Source organism: Myotis davidii, unplaced genomic scaffold (assembly GCF_000327345.1).
Source record: "Myotis davidii unplaced genomic scaffold, ASM32734v1 scaffold328, whole genome shotgun sequence".
Taxonomy (NCBI): domain Eukaryota; kingdom Metazoa; phylum Chordata; class Mammalia; order Chiroptera; family Vespertilionidae; genus Myotis; species Myotis davidii.
The window spans coordinates 1,585,616-1,604,753 of record NW_006300373.1 but is presented as its reverse complement, the minus strand read 5'-3'; the positions used below and the strand labels follow the sequence as shown (position 1 = coordinate 1,604,753).

At 43.2% G+C, this 19,138-nt stretch overlaps 1 protein-coding gene across 1 annotated transcript in view; it reads left to right on the top strand.

Annotated features, from left to right (window-relative positions):
- Nucleotides 1-140: 140 nt before the first annotated feature.
- The window catches only part of TOX3 (TOX high mobility group box family member 3), a gene marked incomplete at its 3' end in the record, with an annotated part of 31,262 nt that continues 12,264 nt past the window's right edge, over nucleotides 141-19,138 (top strand). Inside the window, exons 1-3 of the mRNA XM_015572643.1 lie at nucleotides 141-211; nucleotides 5,030-5,281; nucleotides 18,841-19,110. Coding sequence (XP_015428129.1) covers nucleotides 167-211; nucleotides 5,030-5,281; nucleotides 18,841-19,110 — 567 coding nt within the window. The remainder of the gene's footprint in view (nucleotides 212-5,029; nucleotides 5,282-18,840; nucleotides 19,111-19,138) is intronic.

Sequence of the window (19,138 nt, the reverse complement as noted above, 5' to 3'; positions counted from 1 at the left end):
CGGTTCCCCTTCGCCCCGAGGAAACCCCCTCTCTCCTCTCCGAACCCCGGCATTGCATTCTTCCCAAATCCCGCCCAGCATTAGGGCACCACCAGCGTCCGCTGTCCGGCTGAGCACTAACCTCAGACAATCTGCTCTCTTCCAGTTTGGGAATAACAGTAACTACATGAACATGGCCGAGGCAAGCAACGCTTTCTTCGCAGCCAGTGAGGTAGGTGTCTGCCTTCGTGTGTCTGTCCACGGTGTGTGTGTGCCATTTGGGTCATTTACGAGGCTGGAAGGGGAAAGCGAAGTAGGGAATTTATCTCTCTCTCTCATGTGGCATGAGGCAACGGCGTAGGAGGAGAAATGAGAAAACCCTGTCGGAGAAGAAAATAGCCTGACGGGTCTCTCTCACTCGTCCAAGGCTGTTGAGAACGTGAGCCATGCACACACATCTCTTGATGAAAAGAAATACAGAGGCAGACAAAAGGAGATATGTGAGGAAGGATATGAAAGCTAGCTGTGCGCCCTGTGTTGATACCTAAGCAGATAAGTGGTTATTTTGGAAACTAGGATGGAAGTGACTTTTGATAGACAATATGTTAACCTGGCCGGTGTGGTTCAGTGGTTGAGCGTCGGCCTATGAGCCAAGAGGTTGCTGGTTCGATTCCCGGTCAGGGCACATGCCTGGGGTGAGGGCTCGATCTCCAGTAGGGGGCGTGCAGGAGGCAGCTGATCAATGTTTCTCTCTCATGATGTTTCTCCCTCTCTATCCCTCCCCCTTCCTCTTTCTCTAAAAATCAATGAAAAACATGTTTAAAATGAAAGTATTTCAACTTCACACAGCTCTGAGGATGACTTCATGAAGTTGCCACGTTCTGGGAAAGGATGTGGCAGGCAGTATGGTTGTTTCTTGGGTCTTCGGTGGGAGGGATGTGAAATGAGTGTGTTGGTTTTTTGTCAGATCCCCACCGCCTAGCACAGTGCCTGGCGCATAGTAGGTGCTCAATAAATATTGATGGTATGAATGAATGAATGAATGGATAGGCAAGCTCCAGACTTGGCCAAAGCCAGGAAAGCTGAAGGAAGGCATGTACAGGCAGCAGCACATGTACTGTGGGTTTGCGTAGGGTTTACTAGTGCAAATGGAACACACACCTTCTTGTTGCTGTTGTTATCGAATCGCTGTCTTACTGACTTAGGGCTGCTGTCTAATCCCATTGGTGTGTCCTCCAGAAAAACTTCTATCTTGATTAGGTCAAGGAAATAGTTTCCTAAAAATGGTAGGCTGTGAGATTTAAGATTTTATTTTATTTGTTTTAGCTACATCTTTTCCCACCCCATTGACCCTTTCTAGCCTGCTCCCTCCCCCCAAGCGCAGGCCTTTACCACCCCATTGTGTGAGTCCATGGGTGGTGCATATTCGCACACAAGTTCTTTGGTTGATCTCTTCCCATCCACCCAGCCAGCGCCCCCCATTCCCTCTGAGATTCCATAGTCTGTTCCATGCTTCTATGTCTCTGGATCTGTTTTGTGTATCAGTTTATTTTGTTCATTAGATTCCACATGTAAGTGGAATCATGTCATATTTGTCTTTCTCTGACTGGCTTATTTCGCTTAGCATCCTATTCTCCAGGTCCCTCCATGCTGCCTCAAAGGGTGAGAGATCCTTCTTTTTCATAGCAGCATAGTATTCCATGGTGTAAATGTACCACAGCTTTTTATCCACTCGTCTACTGATGGGCACTTGGGCGATTTCCAGATCTTAGCTCATGTAAATGAGCTAAAACAGTGAAATTGGTCCAAATGGAGCCACTTGGCAGTTCCTGCAATAAAAAGTCTTCATCTTCCAAGTATATTCAAATATAGGAAACGGATCAAGCTTCACCGCTTCCCCCCAGAGGATGCTAAGCATAATGGCTTCGCCAGGAATCTTGGTCCAGGGAAGCACCTGGCATGAAAGAAGTGAACCTGGACAAATGATTAGGAAAAAAAACAGGGAACCCAGATTTAAGGGTGATTGTAGACGAGCCCCTTTTTAGGGTGACCATCCTCTCTCTCGCCCAGAAGACAGGCCCGATGAGGGAATAGCGCTTGGCACTGGCTGCCGGGTTGTTTGTGATAATGAACACAAGCCCCATCTGTACGGACAACACGAAGCTTCATTCTGCAGGATTTTTTTGCCGTCCATTTGAATCAAACATTGATGAAAGCGCCACTGGCAGCAGCTGCGCGGAGACAATTTAATTCCAGCTGTGATAATTCACCGTGTCAGACATCGGCTGTTATGTGTTGATACAACAGTTCTCTCGATTTGCATTTTTATCAAAAGGAACAAATGTTTTGAGCATTTCAGTACAGATGGTATTTAACCATGTACGCACTCCTTAAACATGTTCAAGGTAAACACTGAAAAGTCAATATCTCTAAGAAGTCATTATCGAAACTCCGATATGATTAATCGGATCTCGGGCAGAAGGCAGAGTGTCTAAAAGTCAGTAACTTTGTGTGTGTGTGTGTGTGTGTGTGTGTGTGTGTGTGTGTGGTACATGGTTACTTTTATAATCTCAGATAACCAGTTTTTGTTATGTTTTTCTCTAAGGAATGCTCACCACTGTATTTAATGCATTGCCTCTCTTTGAAAGTGGTGGAAGATTCTAGCATTTTCTTGGTTGTGCACCGTAATATAATTCTATTGTATGGTTTTATTAGGTTTATGACATAGGTAAGTAGTAGACTACATTCTACCTAAAAATTATCTTGCCTTTTGTAAAATTATGCTGTTGAGGACATTATATATATACTAGTATATATGACATCTCGTATTCCTTAGCAAAAATAAAAATGAAAACCTCCTTAATTTTGACTGCCTGGCGTAAGATGTGCTTATGCTAGAGTTTAAGGGGCAATCTTATCTAATGATTTCCCAGAACATCTTTCTTTTTTTTTTTTTGGAACAAAAAATAAAGCCTGAGTAAATGTTAACGCACTACATTATGGCCTGTGCCTCATTTCCCCATCACTACATTAACAGTAAATGTATTTGTTTTTGTTGTTGTTTTTTACATCCTAGTGAACGCAGACTAATTCAGGAAGCCTTTAGGTTTGGTGCAGTCAAGTCCAAACTGTGCCCCCAACCAACCCCCAGAGCTAACCCCGTGGGGACCAGGATGCCCTGGGTGTGAAATTCACACAGTGGCTGCGTGTTTTCTGTCTGTGTCATGATTACCCTGACCATGGTGAAAGGACTTCAAATATTTATTGAAATAATATTTCAAGTGTTAATTACAGTGGTAATGAAAACAGCCAAATGCCACATATCAAGAATGAGTGTTTATCCGTATTGTTAATGTGATATGTTAGATTTCATTAAGCAGTAATGGGGTAGCAAATGAGTCACAAATTACAGTTGCATCTGTTACTGCACCACATTAGTGCCAAAATAACAGCAAAGGCAGCCATAGGGCGGCATTCATCAGCCAACCACATTCGCGGCCAACGCATCCCTTTGTGTTTGAGAACTCGGTACCAGCGTAAGCAATCAACCTCTTTGCGGGGTCATTATTTGAACAAATATGTCAGAAAATCTAATAGTCTCATCCTAGCTTTCAAATGTGTTACTGTGCAATAAAGTTTTGCGTCCATTGAATCTACAAAGGACCTCGAGATGTGCGACGGTCTGCCATGCAGCTCCCTTGTCCTGTGACCTATTTATTTCTGGCGAGATTAAAAACCACAGTTGACCGGTTCTGTATGCAAGGAACGTGGTGTTCCCCACGCCCACCCCCTTCGTTTTGTTTCTATTTTCTCTCAAGTGGCTGTTAAATTATATTATCAATTCCTAGTTTGAATAATGGTGATTTTCAGCTCGAAATGAGTTCTCTTAACCAATTAGGGCAGATTCAAATGATCTTGCATCAGTTCACTCTTCAAAAATGTTATTAATAATAAATAGACTGTAAATTGGGCCCTCTGAGCTGAGGATTAAACAAATCTGAGTGGCCACACAACCTCTTCACACTCTAGCCAAAATAACCTTCTAACCTGGACCACCCTCCTTACCCCCAATCCAAGGTCAAGTTTAGGAAAGGTGGTTTGTCCTGATTTACATCAAAAGGCCGTAGTTTATAACACCACCTTTAAGAATCTAAGTAGCAAGGAAGAAAGCAGTGCAGTATTTACTCTTAGGTCTTGAGAACTAACACTCACCTCAGTGAGCAACCCCAATGGAAATAGTATATCTGTAATCTATATATCGCTATGTTCATTCTATAGATGGTTGTTAAAAGTAGAAGACTGGCAGAAAATGTTCTGATAAATACCTATCGAAGTCTTCAGAGCAAAGGAAGTAACTCTTCCTATTGTTTAAATGAAAGCACTGGGACATTTTAAGAGGTGATCTGAAGAAAGTCCTCAATATAAAACGTTGTAGGACAAGACAGTAACAATTTCCATAGAAGCATTTTCTTGTGTGTGGTTTTGTTGTTGTTGTTGGTTTTTTTTGCTCTTGGGAATATATCAATAAGGAGGTTGAAAAAGCAAACCACAGATTTAGTATGACTTGTTTGATATGTTGTGACAGGGAGTAAGTATGTGTAATGTTCGCTGCTGGATTCGTGTGGGGGGTGTGTGTGCACCAGAAAATCGTCAGCGTTTTACGAAGCATGTGTGTAATGGGAGCGGTTTGAGCTGTTTCACTAACATATCAATAAAGTGGCAATTTGTTATATAGCCAAACCTAATGTCGCTGCTGCTCCAACTAACAACAAAGACAGATGCTGCTAATTAAGTACGCATTAAAAAACTGTTAATACGGATACTCCATTAAAACCATATGATAATGAGACTTAAATCTTTAATCAGAATGATCAGCAAAACTTTCTATGTGGAAATCTGTGCTTAAGACGTTTCCATTGGAGAAATAAATATTTGGCCTCGCTGTGGAGTTGTTTTCATGCAAAAACCTTGCTGCTTCTCTCCAGGGAGAAGTAAAGATATAAGAACAGAGTGTGAAAATATCTGTGTCTTGTTTCCTTTTGTTTTGCAGACATTCCACACACCAAGTCTCGGGGATGAGGAGTTTGAGATCCCCCCAATCACGCCTCCCCCAGAGTCGGACCCCGCCCTGGGCATCCCCGATGTGCTCCTGCCCTTTCAAGGCCTCAGCGACCCCTTGCCCTCCCAGGGCAGCGAATTCACACCCCAGTTCCCCCCTCAGAGCCTGGACCTTCCGTCCATCACCATCTCAAGAAATCTCGTGGAACAAGACGGCGTGCTCCACAGCAGTGGGTCGCACATGGTAGGCAGCAAGCTGATTGCTTGGATGTTTTTTTTTTATCCTCTGTGCTTCTCCTGGCGAAGCTCTGAGATCCATGTTCTGTCTTCTGGGGGGACGCGTGGATTGTTTCTCCTTCTGCTGTGTGAACACCGAAACCAGATCAATCTCTGGTATTGGCAAGAGGGCACGGGGTTGGTTGATCGTCACAGAGGAAAGTGGGCGTTCCCACAGGATCTTTCTGATTTGAAAGGATGTTTTAAAAGTCAGGTTCATGGATTTGGAAGCAGGCCATCTTCCCCGGCCTTGGGTTTAGCAGAGAGATGGACTTGAGTTGCAAGGTTGCCCAGGCGAGAGTTGAGAAATGGTAATGATACACGATCTGCTCCTACCTCAAGTGAAATATCCAACCGAGATACAGAGAAAGGGGGAAAGAATCATCGCTTCTAACCAGCAGAGGAAATTATAGATTCGGTTATTGTGGGAAATATACCTAATTGTGTTATTTATTGTCATAAACATGGCATAAGGCACTCCAGAGAGCGGAGATTGCTAATGCAATCACTTTGGTTGTATTTTTCTTAGTGAGCAATTATAGTCGGCAATCGCCAGAGGAAAATCTCCTTAAGTATTTTAAACTCTTCTGCTGGGATTTAATTTTTTTTTTCTTCACCATAGGACAGAAAGCATTTGTGTCTGTCTAGGTGAGGTACTAAGCAGGCATTTTAAAACAAGATGAATCGTTGAGAAGGCCTTTTTTAAAAACCCTGATAAAATGAAACAGATGTGTTGGTATAACAAAGACACAGATCCCCGTGCCTGTTGACATATTTCTCTGCACGCCAGGACCCTGGCCCGTGATGTTTACCGGGTTCCTGGTTAATTCCCCAGATAACAACAGACAGTTGCAAAATACGGAGTGGATTAGGGTGCGGAGAATCAGCATGCTCTCGGAAATATAAGATTACTTTCCCAAATAGGATTGCGGCCGCATAATTTTCTTTGCTTGTGATCTTTTGTGCTTGAGCTGAACATCAGGGTTTGGTTTTGTTTTTTTTAATTTTTACTTTTTTTTTGTCGGAAAAGAACGTAGCCAACAGTCTGGAAAGGGTCATTAACTATTCATAAATGTTCCCCGCCATCGCAAAGAATTGTTTCCTGTGGACTTCCTGGCATTTATGTCCCTTTGACCCAGGAAGAGGGTTCCGGACGTCTCTTCCTCTACAGTCAGGCTTGCCATGTTGAGCCTGAGAAGTAATAAAGAGGGTGTTTGGTCCCCAAAGGAGTTGGCCAGGGCTCCCCATTATTCATAGATGCTCAGCGAGGCTCATTCAAGCCCCGGAAATAGTTAAAAGACCCTATGGTGCGTGCTACCAGGTGTACTCTATGAAATTGGTAAATATTGATTATTAATAATCGAAGAATCGGCCTTTACAGGAAACATCTGATGAATTACCTCCCCTTAAAGCCACCAGCCTGTTATTGCCGCTATAAAAAAAGTGTAAAGGAGGCACTTTGACTATGAAATTTCATTTCATGGTCAATCGCATTTACCGTATGGGGAAGAACTAAAGATGGAATCATAAAATAATTATGATACTCGCATCCACTTGGAGAGCGGTGCTTTCGCGGGCTGGCGTCGGGAGAGGGGACTCAATTTTTAATGCTGCTCTCTTGATGTATTGCTAATCACTGACGCAGCTGAGCGATGCCATTGATTTGGAAAAGGATAAGTACATTAGCCGAGGGCGGGCTGCTGCCGTGGCGTTTCCACGGCCCTCATCCCATTGGCCGGCGCCTGCCTGAAGTTTTTGCTGCAACCCGGTGATATTTATTTGGGCTGGAAACAAACTCATCTTGTTGAAAAGTCGGGGAGAATTTCACCTTGAAGAAATGTCATGGCGTTTTAAATCACAAATCTTGGGGGAGGGGGTGGTGGTGGTGGGAAAAAATGTACCCAGACCAAATGATGATGAATACAACGCGTCGTTGGCTTTGTTCTATGTATGACTTGACGTGCTCACCTATAAACTCGGATCTGGAATCGCCGGAGGCATGGCGAAAAATAGGTTGTGTCAAGATTCGCCCGTCTCCCTCCAGGCACCCAGTTGGCCTGTGACACCATCATGGTCTGCGGCAGCTCCTGTGAGATTTCCCCCAGGAAGGTCACACGTCAGACCGTCTCCATCACGCATGCGGCGTCCCTGGGTGCATGGATAGTTCATGCCTGGTGCACGGCAGGCGTGTTAGTATCCCCATGAAGAGGCTGTCTGTTGAGGATGGCAGGGGTGAGGGGAGACCGTCCTGTAGGAGGCAAAGTCCGCTTCTTGATGTTGCATGACACCAGCTTCTCTTCGGGAAACCATTGGTTTTCCTTTCAAGAGAGTGACGTTTTGTCACGTGACTGATCGGCTGCGCTTTTGTTGGCAACAAACACAACAGGTTTGTCTCCTGGGATGTCTGCCGTTACATTTTCAAACGGAGAGCAGGAGCAAGAGGGGGCGATGAGAATGACCCCAAGGAAGCAGACTGAGATACAGAAAACAGACGGGCAGCTGGCAGAGAGGAGAGGGGTTGGAGGCTGGGTGGAAAAGGTGAGGGCATTAAGCACAAAGACACACAAAACCCCACAAAAATGAAACACAACATACACAACAAAACTCATAGACCAGACAACACTTTGGGGGTTACCAGAGGGGAAGGGGGGCCGAGGGAGGTAGAAGAGGGTACAGGGGAGATAAATGGTCATGGAAGGAGACTTGACTTGGGGTGAAGAACACACAGTACAATTTGCAGATGATGCATTACAGAATTGTACGCCTGAAACCTATGTAATGGTATTCACCAGTCACCCCAATAAATTCAGTACAAATTCAAAATAAATAAAAAAACACAAAACTTAAAAACAAACAAGCCATGAGTCTCATAATCAGCATTCGCATTTCGGAATATGCAAATGACGCTCCGGTATTCTAAAGCAAATTGTGGAAAAAATGGAAAGTTGGTGCCTGTGTGACTTCAAAGAAAAACCTCAATTTGCTTGCGGTGGATACCTGTATTCCAAAGCAGCGTGCGGTTGACGAGTAGAGAGCAACGGTACATTTTGGTTAAAAAAAAAAATTCCTTACCTCTACGCATTATTGCCAGTTCAGATGATCATCTGGAAATTATTTTAATCTGCAAAAGATTGCAATCTGCAAAATCTACACGCAGCACGCCAAAGGGCTTTTGTGGGTTTTTTTTTTTAACACCTCTCTATAATCTGCCGGCCTGCCGAGTAGCATCGACATCAGTAGTACATCAATTTCAGAAAGTGGATTATTTTTACTAGACAGCTATTGTGACATATTGGGTCAGTCATAAATGAAAGATATTCATGCAAGCATGCAATACTTGTAATGAAGTCTCACTCTGACCTTCTGTATGATTGATTCTGTAATTTAGTTTTCTCAGGCAGTGCCTGAAATGAAATGAAATCATGTTGAACAAGTTTTGAATACCCACAGTGCACCAGGAGAAGAAAAATCTACAGCCCTAGAGGCTTGAGAGAGAGCCGCTGAACGATTTATCTCTATGCTATTATAGCCTTTGCCAGCATTCAACATTCTTTTTTTTTCTCCCCTTTCCCTTATTTGGCTTAAGTACTTAATTCTGCAGGTAGCTGTAAATGGGAAAATAAAATGCTCTTCAGATTTAAAATGACAGGACAGGAGTATGTGCAGGGAACTGATAAAATATCTTGAATAGAACTGACCTTTCATGTAGCTGAAAGTTACTGGGGGATTCATCCTCATAATTACCATATAGATTATTTTTATTTCTTTCCTGCAATGAAACATTTCAGAGAGCAGGAGTGCTGATTGAATGAAAATTGAACTTGTTAACATTCTTTTCAGCTTAGCCTGTTGTACATAACAGAAGGTTAGCTTTGATGAATTTCAAAATTCCCTTTGATAGCCAAGGAACAGACAGTAAAATAATTGTCTCTTGTCTGATGTTTTGTAGGCCCCGCCCCCAAAGAGAATTTATAAAACACACTGATAATTCCCGGGCGTTTTCTTCATGCATTATAGTTCCTGTTTGGAGGACTGACATTTTCTGTTGGGCATGGGCTCTGGATTTAATTGTGGTAGCACATGTTTATAGAAAAATGCCACACGGGTGCCCTGGTAATATCAAACATAGTATTAGAAAATTGAAAAAGATGGAAGTGAAGGGGGGGTATATTTGAGTATGGTCGCTTTGTGTCTGTTAAGGAAAGAAAGAGAGAAAAGTCCTGTAGGAGACGAGCATGCAGAGGAGAAAATGATAAGCTTTTAAAATATTCATAAAACACTTAAGTCATAATCTAAACAGATGTCATTTTTGACAACCAGAAGAAAATGGAAATATACCAGAGTAAGACATCTGAAATGATCAGGCTTATGGTAGATATTTTTATGTCTCAGACAGTCGTTTGGTATATGGCTCTGGTTTTGAAGTCGAATTATATTTTGTTTCTACAAAATGACTGGCTTGCCATTTCTAGACTCAGAAAAGTCTCCCTTTAAGAGAAATAGCAGACTTTCAATTAATACCTTGTTTTAGCAATGTTGCTTAATGTGTTACAGATAACACAGTTATTTCATGGGTCATTAATGTGTTTAATGCGTGGAACGTTCTATTAAAACAAGCCCTGATGATTGTTATGAACATGTGCATTGCCATCGTCAATAGAGTCTGCAGAACGAAATTCCACGGGGTGATTACTGAGCCATGGGGGTGCGGGGGGACGACCAACAATTTCTCAAACAAAGTGAATGATCATTTCAGTAACGTTTATTTTTGGTCAAGTCGTGGTCGAAATATTTTTACTGTAAGTTACCAGTAGCAAACGCATGACTTACGTGAGCAACGCAGTTTGAATGGACTAGGACCCATCTGTTCAAAGTCTAAATTATAAAATTGAAAAACTGTATCAACTTCCAGAAAATATTTGCTGAGCACCTACTAAGTGCTATCCATTGTTTCTAATAATTGGAGACTGATTATACTATTTATAAAATTTTTTCCTTGCCCTAACTGGTTTGGCTCAGTGGATAGAGCGTCGGCCTGCGGACTGAAAGGTCCCAGGTTCGATTCCGGTCAAGGGCATGTTCTTTGGTTGCGGGCACATCCCCAGTGGGAGGTGTGCAGGAGGCAGCTGATCGATGTTTCTCTCTCATTGATGTTTCTGACTCTCTCTCTCTTTCTCCCTTCCTCTCTGTAAAAAATCAATAAAATAAATTTTAAAAAAATTGTTTCCTTGATCACCCACCAGTGTCTCTTCCATGTACTACAAAAATTCCCCGTCTGTTTCCTGCTTTAAAGATGCTTATCATCAAAAGTCAACTTGAATGCAACTGTTACTGTACCTTGACAAGGCCACAGGCATTTTTACAAGCTACCTTTCTTCTTCCTTTTTATTTTTTTAAAGAAGTATGTTTTTCATTGTGTTTTTTCTTAATATGTTTTTTTATTGATTTTACTGAGAGAGGAAAGGAGAGGGAGAAAGAGAGAAACATTGATGTAAGAAAGAAACACCAATCAGTTGCCTCCCATACGCACCGCTACTGGGGATTGAACCCGCAACCTGGATATGTGTCCCGACCGGGAATCCAACTCGAGACCTTTCGGTGCACAGACCTTTCGATGCACAGGACAATACTCAACCAACTGAGCCACACCGACCAGGGCCTTTCTTCTTTCTTTGTAGAGCAAATAACCTTCTACCACACATAGCTTAAAATAAACACCGTGTTTTTTCCGTGTATAAGACGCCCCCATGTATAAAACGTCCCCCAATTTTCTAATCAAAAATTAAAAGAAATCAATATTTTAAACATTTTTCTGGTTTTCCTCTGAAGGCCTTCTTCTTTTTTGGCACCTTAAGGAGTTGTTCTCCCTGTTTTCTCCACGGTCTGATCATACATTCAGTGGGAGGAGGTCCAAATTGTCTCTCTGCAGCTCTATGTGGATGCTCTTTTGCAGAGCTGATTGCCTTCAGTTTGAATTTTGCAGAGTAAGACCATCGCTTACCAGTATTTATCTTTTTACTTTTTGACATCTTTATGGGCTCAAAATGCTACAGTCCCTGTTGCATCTGTGCTCTCTCTCCACCTCCAATTACGGCATCAGCTGATGTCAGTAACAATAAGGCTTGTGATTGGAGGAAGCCTGTTTGACCAGGTATGGGCAGCTCCGCACCCACATGGCTCCCTCCGTGGCTGATTTCTGTGTATAAGAGGCCCCTCAATGTTCAGTCTAATGATTTTAGAAAAAAATAGCGTCTATACATGGAGAAATAAGGTATTCTTTATTCTCAGCCTATAAATACTTACTGACCCTGAACATACAAGTGTTGTCTTTAAGTTGAGTTACATTAGGTCCATCTATTAAAAGAGGAGTGTGCTCCGAACTTCTAAACCCAATTAGATGTTGTGAAGTGTGATTATTTGTGCTCAGTTTATAACATGCAAGGAAAAGTGTTATTGGGAAGTGATTCATTTCCCTGGACCTTGTTCGTAACACAGATAATCTATAGTTATCTACTCTCTGTCTATATAAAAGGCTAATATAATATGCAAAGTGTCCCCTCAGGAGTTCAACTGGGAGAACGGGAGTTTGATTGCTCGCTATGATGTGCGCTGACCACCAGGGGGTGGCACAGAACATGATGACCAGCAGCGGCAGGGTGCTGAGGGAGCAAGGGAAGGAGGAGGCGGGGAGGCGAGGGGAACTGTGAACCATCCAGTAGCAGCGCACTGGTGGCGAGGGAAGGAGGCGGCAGGGAGAAGGGGAGGCAGGGAACCTGATCGGCCCTGATTGCTGACCAGGCCTAGGGACATACCTGTGCATGAATTTCGTGCACCGGGCCTCTAGTACTATAATATCGCCAGTACTCCCTGCTGGTTCAGGGACAGTAGACGCACTGTTTTCCGTCACGCAGATTCCCGAGTGAACTTGGCCTGGTGGCTCCGACAGTTCTTCAGGGATGAGGGTTACTCTCCATACCTTTGCCCCATTTTCTTTTGTTCACAGCACTTGCCACCCTTTGAAATGGTTTCTCTGGCCTGTCCTGTCCCTTACCTGTCTCATTTGCTGCTGTCCATCCTCAGGCCTGGCAGATTGCCTGGGTCAGAATACACTGTTGTCGGGCTCACAATAAATATTCTATTTGTTGAATATATGAATGAGTGAAGGGGTGATGAGAGAATATTTCATTTGTTTCAGGAGCCTACCTTGACTACTAAATTAAACTGGAGGGGGAGGGGTTTCAGGTAGAAACAGCTGTAATAATGGAAATCCTCTTTAAAATTTTAATTTAGGACTGAATAAAATAAGCATGGAGCTGACTTCTTGGTAAAACAAAGGAGTTATAGGAGTATAGGAGCAAAATACCACTAAGTGTTTTATGATAAACTCTTGAAATCTCCATTTTGCTAAGAAACTATTAATTAACTTTTAGGAAGACTGTGTCGGTATGTTTGATTATAACCCTGGCAGTAGTTATTAAGTAAAAATTATCTATTTCGGAGCAGAGATTTTGACGAAGTTACACTCTGTGTTATGTAGGGTCTGTAATTATCATTGGTGTGCTTTTGGCATAACTGTATTTGTTCCAAGGTCTATTTGAGTTAGAAAATACAGTATTTTTGCATAACTATTGATTGTTGTTAATTTGGAAATAAAGTTTTAACAATTGCTGTCAGACAGAACTAAGTAATTGAGCACAAAATTACTAGCCTGAATTTCATATTTGTAGTTCTCTGGTATTTGTTAATATAATGCAAGGTTTGTTTGTGTTTTTTTTACTGATCATTGTCTAATTACTTCATTTTTCACCAAGTATTGATTAAAAAACTAGCACAGTGAACATGTATTTAGTCACACTCTCTAACATGTTTGGGTTATTTGCTTCTTAATTAGATATTATCTTCCATTATGAAAACCTATCATTGGATCATTATTTGTAAAAGGAGATGGAACGTACATTAAACACAGTTGTCTATTAGATTTTACACATTTTTAATGATAAAATCAACCCAGATAGAAGTAAGCACCATTGTAATGAGTAAAAAAAAAAGAATAGAATAAAAATGGGGAATATTTAAATGTTTAAGAATCAAACTGAGAGCTTATATCTTGCCTTTGTCTAGGAAAGTTGTTTGCAAACCAGGGGGAGTTTACCCCCCCAGGAGACATTTGCCAAATGTCTGGACAATTTGTGTTTGTCACAGCCTGGTCGGGGAGGGGAGAAGTACTAACAAAGCCGCTTCCCAAAGAATGACAATGGACAACATGAAAATGTCAATATATTGTGGAGCTTGAGAGACCCTTACCTAATACTAGAGGCCTGGTGCATGATAATTTGTGCACTCGGGGGGTCCCTCAGCCTGGCCTGCGCCCTCTTGCAGTCCTGGACTCCTCGGGGGATGTCCACCTGCCAGCTTAGGCCCGCTCCCCAGGGGAATCAGGCCTAACCTGGCAGTCAGACCTCCCTCTGGCAGCCCAGGAGCCCTCGGGGGATGTCCGACTGATGGCTTAGGCCCACTTTTTGTGGGGAATGGCCTAAGCATCAGTTGGGCATCCTTAGTGCTGCTGAGGAGCTGTCAGCCTGGCTTGTGGCTGAGCAGAGCTCCCCCTGTGGGAGTGTATTGGCCACCAGGGGCAGCCCCTGCATTGAGCGTCTGCCCCTTGGTGGTCAGTGCGCATCATAGTGATCAGTCGTTTCAGTCGTAATGCCATTACGGTCAATTTGCATATTACCCTTTTATTATATAGGATGGAGTGAGACCATGAAGAGAGAATGAGGTTTAACCAAACGATGAACAATTTAGAAAACGATGCAATGAACCTGACATATAAAATCTAATTGTGAAAAGGAGTAGAAAAAGGCTGTGAGGGTTCAACCCTTGTTGTTGGGTAGGAGAGGAGTGTCCTCTTATAATTCACTACTTGCTTTGCCTTTCCGTGATCATTGGTCATTTTTTTCAGGATTGAATTTTAATAACTAAGAGGTAATGATTTACAAAAAGGCATTGCATGCCTTAGGTTTTATCCTATTTTGAAGGAGTATGTATGAATTATTCTTGCCTACACATTGTCATAGTAAATTTATTAGTCCGTTCTAATTTACATTTAATTAGAGTTGAAATGAATGACAAGGTCATTTTCGAAGACAGGAGGATTGATATATTGGGTTCTGTGGCCTGGCACATAGTAGGTGCTTAATAAATATCTTTAAACTGAGCTGACACCTTTCTCGTTTTAACTGGAAATCCGAACATCAAAGGGAACGTCTCTCCAAGGTTACTTTTTTAAGGAAAACGATTGGCCCTTTGAAGGATTGCCAAGTTCCCCAAGGCTGCTGTTAATAATCCGTGGCCCTAAAGGAACTTGGATCTCTGAAGAGGCCTTTTCACCATGAATCTTCTTAGACCAGCGATTCTCAACCTGTGGGTCCCGACCCCTCTGGGGATCGAACGACCCTTTCACAGGGGTCGCCTAAGACCATCAAGACCATTGGAAAACACATATATAATTACATATTGTTTTTGTGATTAATCACTATGCTTTGATGATGTTCAGTTTGTAACAATGAAATTGGGGGTCACCACAACATGAGGAACTATATTAAAGGGCTGCGGCATTAGGAATTGAGAACCACTGTCTTAGACTGTAATCTTCACACATGGGAAGTTATTATCGGATAACGGTGGGCCATGCGAAACACTAGCAGATTGTGATGCATCGATTATGTGGTTCAGAGGTTACTAGGACATATTTTAGATGCCCTGTGGGCAATAAGAAAGATCGGGCCAGCATATATTTTTGTTTGTTTGTGTTTTTTGTTCTTTTGCATTTGAAAGCTACATGGATATCTCTATGTTTTGGCAAGGCCTTGGCCTCATCACCAGTATTTTTCAGGGGTGATTTTTCATGCTGTCTCCGCTGTAGAGGAACCCCATTTTTCTGTAGTGAAATGTTATGACAATCTCAATGTATAAAACAAATGACAATGGAGTTCCTTTTGTTAAAGGCGGTTGTGGCCACGGAGAGCCCACAGATCCGTTCGTCTCTCTTTTTGCCTCCACCATCGAGGCACCATACTGCTTGGAGCAGTTTTTCCGTGGGTGTCTGTGGGTAGCTGTGTGGCCCGGAGAATCACAATGATCTAAGAATGGGTATAATAGCGCCTAATTCTGGAGGCTTTTTAGAGGGTTGATTCAGAGCATGCATGTAAGGCTTAGCGCACACCCTGGCACATAGTAACATCCAGGCAGTGTTCCTTTCTGGCTCCGTGCACCCTGGCCGTGGGTCAGCAGCAGCTCCCAAGCAGTCAGGTCCACAGGAAAGGCATACGTTGCAGGTGGACCTCAGGGAGCGCTGGCTGGGGAAGCCAAGAAAGCTGACTGCTAGGTCTTCTGTTTGGCCTTGAGATCCATCCGAAGTGCTCTAGGTGTGGGATGAGTCCAAGTACCGGTAGGTGCTGATTTTCATAGGCATCGGGGTTAGAGAGCAGAATAACTCCTCTTTTAATGAGAGAGTGTGTATATCATACTGTCCGGTTTAATGCCAGGCCCATTAAACTACTTTATTATTATACCGTCAGAATTGAATTACTTAGCTTAAATGTACTCTGGACATTGTAGATATCTGAAGATATTTAGATTGCAATACGTCGGAAAGGACTTTTCAAAAGCGTACTAAGAGGTGAACATGGAGAGTAAAATTAAGAATGAGATACCTTCATTCCCAGTAGTTGGGGCACGGAAGTGACGTAAGCAAGCAAAGGTCGAACTTTAACAGAATGTGGAAGAGTGGACAGACAGCTCATGATTTCCAAGAGAAATAGCTAAATGTGTAGGAGAAGGCTAAGAAAAAATGAGGACAAATTGATGATGTGAAATCCACTCTGTGAGACCAGTCTGCAGAGGGCCGCACGCCAATAGGAAGGAGGTAGTATTTTAAGAGCCATGGAAGGAATATTGTCAGTGAGGCCGAGAAGCGTGGGATTGTTCTGATACATGTGACTCATTTCTCTGGGATTCCACAGGAACTTGATAACCCAGATATTATTAAGAAAAGGAAAAATTGTATATTTTACTATTCAACCTTAGCAATGAGCTACAGACTATTTTAACTACTTGTAGGTTTTGTTTTGTTTTGTTTTGTTTTAGATATTTCACACTAAAGTGTTTTAGTTTATTTATTTTGTTTCGTGTTTTTGTAAATGGAAAATGTTAAACTGCTCCCCTCCTTCCTCCGGTCCTAGTCCTTGTAATGTAACCATTGTTAAGCGTTTGGATGTACACTTTTTCCCCCCTTTTTAAACAAAAAAGGGGTCTGTCCTCTATAATTATTTTGCAACTTGCTTTTTCACTTGCTATCTCTGAGCTACCAGTCTAGGTCAGTGGTTTTGACTAAGAGCAATTTTGCTCCACACTGGGTGGGCACTATTTGGAGACATTTAAAAATATATGTGTGTGTGTGTTTTTTAATTGATTTCAGAGAGGAAGGAAGAGGGAGAGAGAGAGAAACATCAATGATGAGACAGAAGCATGGATCGGCTGCCTCCTGCATGCCCCACACTGGGGATCGAACCCGGAACCTGGGCACATGCCCTGACCGGGAATTAAACCGTGACCTCCTGGTTCATAGGTCGATGCTGAGCCACTGAGCAATGGCCGGGCTAGAGACGTTTTTGACTGTCATGACTGGTGGGGAGAGGGAGGGAGACTGCTGCTGGCATCAGGGAGGTAGAGGCCAGCATTGCTATAAACATCCTACGATTTAAAAGACAGCCCCCCAACAAAGGCATCTCTGGTCCAATATGTTAAGGGTCAAGGTTGAGGAGCTCTGCTCCAGGCCTATACATGCAAACCTCATTTCTTCTACTAGTTTCCTGTTGAGAGCTGTGGCTTCTTATTTAGTGGCCTTTCATAGACTTAATATTCCAAATCCCAGTGCTCCCGTTCAGTTATTTACAATCATCTGTTTCTGTATAGGGCACAACGCTAGCCTTCTGCAGAAACGGTTCCAAAGAGGCACAGTTCAGCGTTCCCAGGCTGGGGTATACAATTAGATTCTGGTCACTGTGCATCTAGAGAATTCGGTTTCAATAAAATCACAGGCCCACTTTAAATGACAGGTTTTCAAGTAAGCCATTTGAAAAGCATGTCTTCATTTTTTGACTCTTTGGAATTAAAAAAAGAAGAAGAAAGAAAAAAAAGAAAGCCACCACTCTTACAGCCTCCCGTATGGCTGCCGAACACAGAAGGCTGGCTCTGAAGGGACTGCAGTGACTTTGGGAGAAGCGGACTCTGAAGATCTCTGCCTCCTTGTTACACATGCTTCTAAACACCCATTAGTACATAAAATCATGGTGGGTGGAACGAGAAAACAAAGCAGGTTGAAGAAAGAAAAGAAAAAGGGATATCCAATCCGAAAGGCGTGGAATGACTCCCAGATGCCAGGGGCATTGTAACTCCTAATGGGAACGACCCTCTGGCCAAACACAGGGGCTTTTGCAGAAAGGCTGCCCTCAGGCAAACAGATGTTCGCTGGTTTCTTGTCCAGCCCACGCTCTCCACATGTCTGCTGCGTTCCTGGGAGGACTGGACAGAGAAGGAATTCTCCTCTCGGAACTGGGTCTTGTGCAATGGAACCAGAGCCATGTGTGTGAGGAGGGTGGCAAGCCCACTGGTGAGCCGGAGTGGGGGACCTCGGCTTCACCCCTTTTCGTGTCATCCGTTTCCTCAACAAGAAGCAAGAGTTCTAAGCCAATCTGAGAAAGACAAATATCCCATGATCTCACTTATTTGTGGAATCTAATGAACAAAATGAATTGACCCACAAAAGAAGATCCGAAGCAGGGAGGCATGGAGCAGACTGACATATGTCCATGTTGGGTTGGGGGGACGAGAAGAGAGAAACCAAAGAACTTATATACTTATATGCACAGCCCATGGACACAGGCAATAGGGTGGTGAAGACCTGGGGGGGGTGGGTAGGGGCTGGGAGAACGGGTGTAAATGGCGGTAAAGTGGAGATACCTGTATACTATCGACAATAAAAAGTGTACATAAAAAAAGAAGCACGAGTTGGAAGTTCATTACTCCTGTGCTAATAGTCTATTTTAAATTATTCTTTTAAGTCATCCAGTGACACCTCTATAGTGATATAGACTTGGCTGGATAATTTGGGCTTTGTGCTTTTGACTTTTCAGCTTTTTTAGCATGAGTCCTTACAGTTAATATATTAATAGAGAACATCATCCTGGGATAAGTCAGACCCATCAAAATTACAACTGGTTAAATATCTGTAGGGAACTGCAAACATTACACATTCAAGGTATAATTGGCATATATCATTAGCTGCAGTGCAGTATTATTAACTAGAGTCCCCACATGCTGTTCATCCCATCCTGATGACTGACTTGTTTTATTACTGGAATTGGTACCTTTTGCCCCCCTTCACCCAGTTCGCCCACCTTCTACCCCAGAAGTGCACTGACATTGGGGAAACTAAAGGAGTTTCCTCCGTTGCTGTTGCCTTTCCAGGACCAGAGCCACACCCAGGTGTCCCAGTACCGCCAGGATCCAACCTTGATCATGAGGTCCATCGTCCACATGACGGATGCCGCCCGCTCCGGGATCATGCCTCCCGCCCAACTCACCACGATCAACCAGTCTCAGCTCAGTGCCCAGTTGGGGTTGAACTTGGGAGGAGCCAGTTTGCCCCACACGTCTCCTTCACCTCCAGCGAGCAAATCGGCCACCCCCTCCCCTTCCAGCTCCATCAATGAAGAGGACGGGGATGACTCCAGCCGGGTAAGTTCACTGCTAAGTACAGAACCAC